This window comes from Diabrotica virgifera, chromosome 9, assembly GCF_917563875.1.
Source record: "Diabrotica virgifera virgifera chromosome 9, PGI_DIABVI_V3a".
Taxonomy (NCBI): Eukaryota; Metazoa; Arthropoda; class Insecta; order Coleoptera; family Chrysomelidae; genus Diabrotica; species Diabrotica virgifera.
The window spans coordinates 155,742,572-155,754,657 of record NC_065451.1 but is presented as its reverse complement, the minus strand read 5'-3'; the positions used below and the strand labels follow the sequence as shown (position 1 = coordinate 155,754,657).

The window sequence follows — 12,086 nt, the reverse complement described above, 5'->3', positions numbered from 1 at the left end:
TTTATCGATTAATTTAGCTGAGACAGGATCATATTGACCTAGTAAAAAAACCACCGACAAAAAATTACCTTTTTGGGATTTACTTTCATCTAAACTACCAACATGTCCACGAAACGCTAAATTGCACCCGGAAGGGTAAGTGTTACGTCAATTATCCGCTTCATTACTTCGTTCCAAATTCCCTATTTTGATGCTTATTAGGAAAATATGTTTTGGTCCCTAATTTAAAGAAAGTAGAAGTATGAAGCTTGAAGGCTTTAAGGGGCCCCTCCTAACGTCGGGGCCCCCGCCTTGCGGGCCCTGCGGGCCTGTCAGCTACGCCACTGTAGGAACAGCCTACCGCTTTTCCTAATTTCAGCTGCTGGATTGCTGCTTTTACTTCGTCCTCTATGATTGCTTCGTTTCCCCCGGGCACCTCTCTCTCGATGTCATCAATTTGGGCAGTAGATTCGAAATTTAAAAATCATTGAAATGCTCTCTCCATCTTTCTATTTTCTTCTGTTCTTCCAATATGAGGGTTCCATCTTTTGAAAGAAGGTTGTTTACGGCCACTTTCCTGTTTTGGTTTCTGAGGTTTTTGAGGGTTCTGTAGAATAGTTTTTGGTTTTCCCTGCTATTGGTTTCCATTGCTGTACCAAAGTCTGGCCATTATTTATGCTTTACTCTTTTTGCTAAATTGTTTATTTTCCTTATTTGCAATTGATATTTTTGATAGTCCTGGGTAGATTTTGTTGATAGGTATGTTTTCCATTTGTTTTTCTTAACTTGGACTTTTCTTTTAATCTCATTAGTCCACCATGCAGTTTGCTTCCCATTTCTGTTTGTTCGTGTGATACCACACGTTTGCTTAGCGGCTTCTAATACTGCTCGTTTTAATTTTCCCACAGTCTTTCCAGGCTGAGTTCCTTCATTCTAGTTTCCCACTTTGATATGTCTTCTGCTCCTATTTAAGATTTTAAAGTAACCCCCCACCCCACCTCCGTGGGGGGTCGTGTTTGATGCCATTCGATAGATTTTTCAAAAATATTGAATAAGTGTATTTTACAGTTTTTCGATTTGATGTTCATTTCGCGAAATATCGCGGGATTCGTATTTAAAATATTAAATTTACCCCCACCCCTCTCCGTGGGAAGTCATGTTTGATATCATTCAATAGATTTTTAAAAAAAATTGAGCACATATTTTTTAGTTTTTCGATCTGTCATTCCTTTCGCGGAATATTCGCTTTTTCCTTGTGAAACTTTGGGACTCACCCATTTCCTTACGCCCGGCTCAAATCGTCAGATTTTTGAAATATACACTCTTTTGCATGCACTTAACTTACCTTATCTTAATCTGACAATTTCGAGTTTTTTAAAGGATAGATTTTTTTTTAGGGCCCCCCTTAACGAACTCCCCTGTGTTAAGAGCTAATATATGGTAGAGGTACATCTGCAGGGTACCAGGTTTCTCCCCATATGATAATCTGACGCGCTCGAGTAACTGCAAAGCCCCGCTTGGGCTCCCCTACCGTATGATTGTATATATTAATAAGATATGTATGCAAAGTCCGCAGATAGTGTGCTACATTTTTATAAACAAAATGGCGCCCGAAAATCGTGTTTTTTTTTCAATTTTTGCTCTATAAGTCGAAAGATTTTATCTTTTCACCAAAAACACTCAAATAAAAATTCACCTCAATTAAATTCTGCATAGAGATATGTTTTTCCCGATTTGCTCCGACGAAAATTTTCCTGGGAAAATGTGGATGTTCTCAAAAAAATCTCGAATTTTCAAAATAATTTTTTGGGTAAGTAATTATTTATCAATAATTAAATAACTTGGTGAAATAATAGCTTTCTTGGTACAGATTATAATTGCAGAAGCCGGTGAAAATTAAATTTTTACAAAGCCGGTATTTTAGCAACAATTCAATTATTAAATTAACAATTTACAGTCGCAATAACAACCAAAATAATCATAAGACATTGATCAAACTTAGAAAGATTATAAAGATGAGATGCCTATTTAATATTTTGTCGACAAAATATAATTTTTTCTTCTTTTTTGCATAATCTTTAAATGTTTAAAAAAAATAGTTATAAACAAGTTAACATTTCTCATGAATTCTTTATTATATTCTAATTTTAAAAAATACTTAAAATGCGTATTTCAAAGGTCTTGAAAATGAATGCTTTAAAAATGTTTTCCAACCATTTGCAAAAAAGTTATGAAACAGAAAAGTAAATATATGATTTCTCCGTTGTTTATAATTTGTTTTGATTGTTTCAAAAGCTTAAAAGTGAGTCTATGGTATAATCTAATTACTCATAAAAAGATCAAATATTAGTTCAATGGTTGTAGTATGTTAATCAAAGATTAAAAATATTTTTTTTGTAATTTTTAGCGCGAAAGTAGGCTTGATACAGAGCCGGAGCTAAAATGTTCACTCGAAGCGACTGACACGCAGCATACATAATAATTATAGCATACATTTATATATTACCTGTACGTCGCGCGGCGATCGTAGCTTCGAATAAAAATTTTAGCTGCGGTACTGTATTAGCGTTGATTGAGGTATTGGTACCTCAATCAACGGTATTAGTCTACTTTCGCGCGTGTAAAAAACAAAAAAAAAATATTTATAATCTTTAATTAAAATATAACCATTAAACTTATAATCGATATTTTTCGTAATTAATTAGCTCGTACTTTAAACTCACTTTTACGCTTTGAAAGAATAAAAAAATTATAAACAACGTAGTAAACGTATGTTTACTTTGCTGTTTCATAACTTTTTTGCAAATGGTTGCAAAAAAGTTTGAAAGCATTCACTTTCAAGATCTTTGAAATACGCATTTTTACTATTTTTTAAAATTAGAATATAATAAAAACTTTTTGAGAAACGTTAATTTGTTTATACCTAACTATTTTTTTAAAACATTTAAAGATTACGCAAAAAAATTAAAAATTTATATTTTGTCGACAGAATATTAAATACGCATCTCATCTTTATAAGACTTCAAAGTTTGATCAGTGTATCATAATTCTTTTGGTTATTATTGCGACCGTAAATTATTAATTAACAATTGAATTGTTGCTAAAATATTCGTTCAATTTTAACAGCTTCTGGAACTACAATCTAAACCAAGAAGCCTTTTAAGTCACCAAATTCTTTAATTATTGGTAGATAATTACTTATCTAAAACTTTATTTGAAAATTAAAGATTTTGTTGGGAAAACCCGCATTTTCCGAGAAAAATTTTCGTCGGAGCAGATCGGGAAAAACATATGTCTATGCAGAATTTAATTGCGGTGAATTTTTATTTGAGTGTTTTTGTTGTAAAGTTAAAATCTTCGGAGTTATAGAGCAATCATTGAAAAAGAACACGATTTTTGGGCGCCATTTTGTTTATAAAAAAAGTAGCACACTATCTGCGGAATTTGCATACCTATATTATTAATATATATAATCATAAGCTTCGATTCCAGCAATAAAATTGCTGGTAAATAACTTTTCCAGAGATGGATATTGATGGATATTTTTAGATGGATATTGAACCCAATCGGCTACAGTAAAACTGGTTAGGACAGATAGAAAAAATAGCTTCCTGAGAAGAAAAAACCTATTTGCTTACATTACTGCAAAACAATCATTTTAAAAGAGACTTACCTTTCCATCGATATTTTCACAGTAATGCGAACAGCCTCCATTTTCTTCGTGGCATGGATCAATTATAATGCAAGTATAGTCGTCTTCGAGAGCATAGTTATCAGGACACGCACATCTAGCTTTACCAAAAATATTTTCGCAAATATCAGAGCAGCCGCCATTGTTTAGTAAACAAGGATTAAATTTTTCGCAATGGGTTTCGTTCTTTAACCGGAAACCTTCAGGGCATGAGCAGATATTTTCCTTTTGGGTAGAATTACAAATATGGGAGCAATTACCTAAAACAAATACAATTACCATATATAAAAGTACTCACAGACACAGAAAGGATGAAGAGGAATTTTAGAAAAACCAGAACTTTTCTGTAGCTTCAGCAAATATGTTTTATGAAGTGACATTTAAAAGTGACTGGAAAAAGTTTAGAATAATAAATGGAGAGACTTATGATAACCAAATAAAGGAACAAACAGCCATTTAATAATTTGTCAATGTGAAATACCTAGCATCATGAGGAGGATATATATTATGCCGATACAGAAAATACTAAATCAGGAAAAACTCTGAAATTCACTGCAAGAATTGCTGATTTTTATCAAGAGCATAAGGTGGACTTTCATAAAAATCCCACAACCTACAACTCAAGACCCTGAACTTGTGTCATATGGTTAAATAAAAGAAACAAAGAGATGATTACTTGTAGAGAAATTTGACATACAATATGTAAGGAAAATTTTGGGGCTTAGATATAGCTTAAATGTAGTTAAAAGTTAACTCTGGACAAAGAAGAAATGTTGAGGGAGAGACTAGAGACCTAATTTAGTAACAAGAACTATTGTCGAAACAACCGATACACAGCCTCGTATCTGGACTTAAAATCTAAGACGAACGGTGTATTGAAAAGAAACTGATAATGAATATAAGTACATATACATAAGGGAACAGCATATAGAACATGCAGGCGATAAAATAAAATACAAAGGAGGAATATGGATCTACTAATAAATACAGAAAACAAGAACAAAATATGAGAAAATAAAACATCTGTGACAATACCTGGGATATTTTCTCAGGTATTCCTAAAGAATAATATTCCAGAGAAATAAGGATTTTCTCGAGACACTCAAAGATCCAGGTAGCTGACTACTTTTTTAGATATTGTAGACCTATAGAAAGAAAACCTATCTGTTTCCTGTCTAGAGTTCGCGTCCGTTTTTTAATTATTAACAATTTAGTGCAAAAATCGCGATTTTTTCGATTTTTGGCAGCCTAGTCAAAAGCTAAATATGTAGTTGACATTAAAAACTAAACAATTTAATTTTTTAGAACATTGAAAACCCTTTAAAATGTCGATTGTTGAAAGTTACAAAGGTAATTTGTTGCTACGCAAACTGCAAAATAAGTGAAAATCGTTATTTGTTAATAACTTTTACTAAAATTATCATAGAGATTTAGTGTTTCACCCAAAGTTGGGTATTAACAAACCCTCAAAATTTAAGACCGATCCATTAATTAGTTTAAGAGATATTCTATTTGTTTATCCCAGAGACCTTTGTTTTGCAATAACATAAGACAGAAAATAATGGAGATAGGGCAATTCTGAGTACCTATACCAAATGAAAGTAGAAGAGTGATACTATCAAAATGTATTAAAAAAAGAAACAAAAAATAAATTAATATAGTCACAACTGCTAATGCCGCATTTTTAAAATTATGTAGTTTATAAACATTTAGAATAACTTTAAAAATGTTGTACGTAGAAAAAATCTTTTTATACAGGGTGTAACAAAAATACAGGTCATAAATTAAATCACATATTCTGGGACCCAAAATAGTTCGAATGAACCTAACTTACCTTAGTACAAATATGCACATAAAAAAAGTTATAGCCCTTTGAAGTTACAAAATAAAAATCGATTTTTTCGAATATATCGAAAACTATTAGAGATTTTTTATTGAAAATAGACATGTGGTATTCTTGTGGCAGGAGCATCTTAAAGAAAAATTATAGTGAAATTTGTGCTTCCCATAAAAATTTTATGGGGGTTTTGTTCCCTTAAACCCCCCCAAACTTTTCTGTACGTTCGAATTAAATTATTATTGTGGTACCATTAGTTAAATTCAATATTTTTAAAACTTTTTTGGCTCTTCGTATTTTTTCGATAAGGCATTTTTTATCGAGTTGTGGCTTCTTTTTAAATATGTTTACATAAAAATCTTATGGGGGTTTTGTTCCTTTAAACCCCCCAAATGTTTGTGTAAGCTTTAATTAAACTATGACTGTGATACCATTAGTTAAACAAAATGTTTTTAAAACTTTTTTGCCTCTTTGTATTTTTTCGAGAAGGCAACTTTTATCGAGATATGGCTTCTTTTTTAATACGGTTCAAAATATACCTAAAAATGTAAATCATACATAAATTTTCATATTATTGCCAAATCTCCATAATCGTACTTAACCATATACAAATATGTGGTGGATTTGACAAATATTCAAAATATCTCGATAAAAACTGAATTTTCGAAAAAGTACTAAGAGCCAAAAAAGTTTTAAAAATATTGTGTTTAAGTAATGGTACTACAATAATAATTTAATTGAAACGTACACAAAAGTTTGGGGTGTTTAAAGGAACTAAACCCCCATAAAATTTTTATAGAGTGTCCAAATTTCACTATAATTTTTTGTTAAGTTGCTACTGTCATAAAAATGCCATATGTCCATTTTCAATAAAAAATCTTTAATAATTTTCGATATATTGGAAAAAATCGATTTTCATTTTGTAACTTCAAAGGGTTGTAACTTTTTTTATATGCACATTTGTACTAAGGTAAGTTAGGTTCAATCAAACTATTTTTGGTCCCAGAATATGCGATTAAATTTATGACCTGTATTTTCGTTACACCCTGTATATTTGAAAAGCTAGTACTTTAACACGAATTTTCAAATAAAAAAATTTAGGCTGATTTCATTTGGGACAAAGTTAGCCATGTGTTTTTTTTTAATTTATAGCTAATTTGTTTATAATAATTAAGGAATCTCATTTATGCCATTTTAAAGAAAGGGATTTGTATTTTTTCTTTAAAAATTTGCACAAACATTGTACTTTCAAAGCACCCTCTACGATTTTTCAAAAATGTAGTTCAAACGATTACTAGGAGAAACCTACAAATCCACCGAGTTAAAATACCGAAAAAGCAATTTCAAACTAATACAATTTTCTTTATCTCCGGATCAACTTAATGGATTTTAATTTTTCTTTTTTTAATTATGTACGTAATTTCTAAGTACATTACAAATATGCAATTTGTCTATAAATTTATTAATTAGTAAACAGTCTAATTTCTTTAAACAATTCTTGAAAAAATATTTTTTTACAAAAATCTATTTTTAAAACATAGTATCATTATTGATCATAGAAAAAGTTAAAGTACACTTTAATAAATAAATTATTTTTATTAGATAATTATTTATTGAAGATAATTTATTTATTAAAGTATACCTTAACTTTTTCTATGATTAATAATGTCACACAAATAAACAGTCACATGATTAAAATAATTCATTTTTGGGAAAAAAGTATTTTTTCAAAAATTGTTTAAACAAATTAGACTATTTATTATTTAATAAATGTCTAGAAAAATTGCATATTTGTAATGTACAGAAAAATTACATACAAATTTAAAAAAGGACGATCAAAATATATTCAGTAGATTCCGAGATATAGAAAATTATAATAGTTTTAAGTTGCCTTTTTTAGTTTTTGAACTCGTGCATTTGTCGGCTCCCAGCTTCCCCTTCACTTACCACGACAAGTCACAAAATTAATTATAGTGAAATTTGTGCACCCCATAAAAATTTTACGGGGGTTTTGTTCCCTTAAACCCCCCCAAACTTTTGTGTACGTTTAAATTAAAAAATTATTATTATAATACCATTAGCTAAAAATATTATTTTTAAAACTTTTTTGCCTCTTAGTACTGTTTCGATAAGCCAGTGCTTATCGTGATAATATTTAGAATATTTGTCGAATCCACCACATATTTTTGTATTGTTAAGTACGATTAGAAGAGACCTGTTGATAATATGAAAATTTATTTATAATTTACATTTTTAGGTCTATTTTGAAACATATTAAAAACTAAGCCACATCTTGATAAAAGATCGCTTATCGAAAAAATACTAGGAGGCAAAAAAGTTTTAAAACACTGTGTTTAACTAATGGTACCACAATAATAGTTTAATTGGAACGTACACAAACATCTGGGAATTTTAAAGGAACAAAACCCCCATAAAATTTTTATGTAAACATATTAAAACAGAAGCCGCATCTCGAAAAAACTGACTTATCCAAAAAATATTAAGAGGCAAAAAAGTTTTAAAAACATTGTGTTTAAATAATGGTATCACAATAATAATTTAATTGGAACGTACACAAAATCTTGGGGGGGGGGGGTTTAGGGGAACAAAACCCCATAAAATTTTATGGGGTGTACAATTTTCACTGTTATTTTTTAAGATATTCCTGCCATAAGAATGCCACATGTTCAGTTTCAACAAAAAATCTCTAATAGTTTTCGATATATTGAAAAAAATCGATTTTCAGTTTGTAACTTCAAAGGGCTGTAACTTTTTTTATGTGCATATTTTTACTAAGGTAAGTTAGGTTTAATTGAACTATTTTTGGTCCCAGAATAAATGTTTTAATTTATGACCTGTATTTTTGTTACACCCTGTGTATACATGCCCCACATTCATATACGTTCGCCGTCAAGTGGAAAATCAAGGCGCGAGATGTGACTCGAATAACATCTTCAGCAGCAGTGTTTGTTCCTCGTAACAAAAGCTATATTTTAACCATAGTTTTTGTAAGTGTAATCAATAAAGATATAAAAATTCACTATAAAAATATTATTACGACGAAGACGTATTAGAAGACGACCATAGAAGAAGGGAGAAGACCTAGAAGACGACTATAAAAATCCAAAGATCTACACAAATAGGTATGGAGAAATTATCCACGAAGGCAAATTTAGATTATTGATTAAATAGTAGCAAAATAGATCTCATATCTTCTTCTCCTGCCCCCATACCCTTTCAGGTGTCGGAGTATGATTCCGGTTTTTCATTTATCTATTTTTGCACACTTTCTAATTTTTACGAATATGTAAATTTATCTCCTCTACAGTCTTTTTTTTACTTTTATATCCTTCTATTTGGTCTAGACATTTCTTTCTTCATCTCTCTCTTCTTATTTTCTTTGACTTTCTCATTTTCAGTGTTATCTTTACCAGTTGAATTTGATCAATTCTTACCACGTGAGCGAACCTATTCATTTATTTCTTTTTGATTTTTGCTAATATTGATTCTTGATCAATTCTATTACTTTATTTCTTACTCTCTCCCATTTAGTCTTCACTGCTATTTTCCTACTTTACTTAATTTCTATGGCATTTTCCTTTGTTTCTTGTTTTTTGTTAAGTATCCAGTTTATACTAGTTTTTGTTTTAATTAGTAGTATATAGTACTATACAACATAGTAACAATAACATTAAGGAAACACAAAATCAAGCCTTGTTCGATCATTAATATTTTCAGTCAACACCTTCGCTTCAGAAACATGGACCATCAAAGAAGCATATTCGAAGCAAGCGGACGAATGTGAGCTTTTGAAAAGACTCCGATGTGATGGTCGGACCAAATAAAGGATATAACTGGTTACCCATTCTACAAAGCAAAACAAGACGCACAGGAGAGAGATAATTTGACAGAAATATGTATTCAAACGAGTTACATGGTGCCACTATATCCGTACGAACGAAAACAAATACCTAGAGGAGGATGAGGTGGCAGACACTGACGAAGAGAGATCGATACAGAAATGTCTGAAATAATAAATATGGCTGGAAAACAGATCTTCCAGCAACATTTGTTACAGTTATCTATACATTTTTTAAATATTTTAGTAAGTATATAACAATGTTTTAACTGAAAAATAATCTAATACATACAAAAATTTTACTTACCATTGTTAATCAAGCAAGGGTCTTGTGGTATACAAGTACTAAAATCTTCTCCCAACAAAAAACCTTCTGGACACATACAACTGACATCACCATCATCATCTGTTAAGCAGATATGGCTACATCCGCCATTTTCTTTAAGACATCTGTCAATTCGATAACAGGTTTTTCCTTCTAAATAGTAATTTCTTGGGCAACTACATGTCAATATACTATTCTCGAACATACATATATCAGAACACCCACCATTGTCTTCTAAACAAGGGTTTTTCTCAAAACAATGTGTTGTATTATGTAATTCATGTGTGTCGGGACAGGAACATGATTGTTTGTGATTTTTAAAGCTGCAAGTATGAGAACAACCACCATTATTTTCAAAACAAGGATTAATCTCAATACACTGAGTTCCGTTTTCCAGAGAATACAATTCTGGGCACATACAGTTAACTTTATCGTCTATGAATTCGCAAAAATGCGAACAATTACCATTATTAATGGAACAAAGATTAATTCTCATACATGTTGTACTATTGATAAGTTCGTAGTCTTTGGGACATTCACATCTCACGACTGAGTTAGCGTTAACGCAGATGTGGCTGCAACCTCCGTTGTTGGTCAAACACGGATCCAAAAGATAACAATCTCGGTCCTCTAATGTGTGCCCTTTAGGACATTTGCAAACAGCAATGCCATTTTTGTTAACACATTCATGTGAGCATCCTCCATTATCCTCCAAACAGGGATCTACAATTTTGCAAGTACGATTGTCACTTTCTAGCATGTAGTTTTCTTCACATTTGCAAGAGTAGGAACCTTCAACGTTTTCGCAAATGTGGGTACAGTTTCCGTTATCATTGGTGCACTCGTCAATATCTTGACAGCTAGCATCGTCTGAAGCTAACTTGTATCCTGTGTGACAGGAACATTCATAACCACCTGTAAAAGAAAAATAGTTAGAGGTAGGCTATTTTTCCTACAAATAGCATTACACATGATTAATTTAATAACTAATAACTCATCCATTTTCTATATCTAATCTAGATTTAGTACCTTAAATGAAAGTTATTTTCTGTTCAAGCAAGATGTTCCCAAGTCTAAAGTGAAGTCCTGTATTAGGGAGACTTGAATATATACTGCACAATACGTTACACTAAGAAATATCAAGCTTCAGAGGGGTCGATCCGGGCGAGGCATTTGTTGCAGTGAAACAGACCATACGTAATAAGCAGTGAAGACAATGGCAAAGGTCGATTTAGAATCGCAAGCGAGTAACAATACAGACAAAGGGACAAGAAAAGAAAAGGAGATCAAGGGGAAGAGTTACAACGTGCTTTTAGAAAAAGTCGAAAAATAGGCAGATTTCCCATCCATAAAAAGCATAAAATGAGCAAAAAGAATATAGAGAAGAAATAAGAGAGTTAAGACAAGAGGATATAACATTAAGAGAAGAAAACACGAAACTAAAACAGGTAGCTTTTTTAATAAAAGAAAGTCTTTAAAGTTTGGAAAATAAAAAAAGGCGTAAAAATACACATAGATACACGGCTTAAACATAGACACAAATTTCCCAGATACCCTAGAGTCTAGGGTACGTAGGACCTAGAAAATGCCATGGGAAATTTTATGCAGATAGAATTAACAGTAAATGTTTAAAAAATAGAAGAGGCTGTAAAGTTTGTCTGTCTCTTTGAGCTTTACAAGAAAGAGGTTAAAAGAAAAATCATACAAAAAAGTAAATTGGGATATCGAAGAGAAGATCTAGTTTATATCAACGACAACCTATCAAAGGACGACAGAATTGTACAGAAATATGTCGTACGGAATATGTCGTATGGAAGCGTGAAAGTAGGGTATTGGAAAATATACTCCAATCATTAAATACGGCGCTGCTATGGCATGAAATAAACATTAGTGGTAGAGAGCAAAGCATAAAGCTAAGCACTAGTATGAAAAAGAATAAAATGGCGGCGAACAATGTGAAGAAAAGGATTACGAACTATGGAAATAAAATACGACAAGACAAGAACAAAAGAGAAAAAAAGAAAGAGAAGATAACGGCTAGCAATATGGAATGTGAGAGGAAACTTTTATAAAGATGCACTAAACGAACTAATAAATCAGGCAAGGCAGTATAAAATTGATTTAGTAGCTGTGCAGGAGACAAAATAATTAGGATAGGAAATAACTGAAATAAAATAATATACCCATGCTGCTCTTTTAAAGTGGAGAAAAATAAAAAGCTCGGAACTGGTTTTTTGGCATCTAAAGGTATTAAGGACAATATGAACTAAAAGTATTAAAAGAAACTGGAGTATATTCAATATTCATGCAATGACACCGTTAGAAGACAATCACGACGAAATAAAGGATCTTTACTACGAACAGCTAAATGACGAATACGAACACCTACCTAAAC

The 12,086-nt window shown here is 31.4% G+C and overlaps 1 protein-coding gene across 1 annotated transcript in view; it reads right to left on the bottom strand.

The window, feature by feature from the left end:
• Window positions 1-12,086, bottom strand: part of LOC114342101 (fibrillin-1) — a 423,761-nt gene that overhangs the window by 70,182 nt on the left and 341,493 nt on the right. The window contains exons 8-9 of the mRNA XM_050661746.1: window positions 9,674-10,606; window positions 3,653-3,930 (exon numbers count right to left, since the gene is read on the bottom strand). Coding sequence (XP_050517703.1) covers window positions 3,653-3,930; window positions 9,674-10,606 — 1,211 coding nt within the window. The remainder of the gene's footprint in view (window positions 1-3,652; window positions 3,931-9,673; window positions 10,607-12,086) is intronic.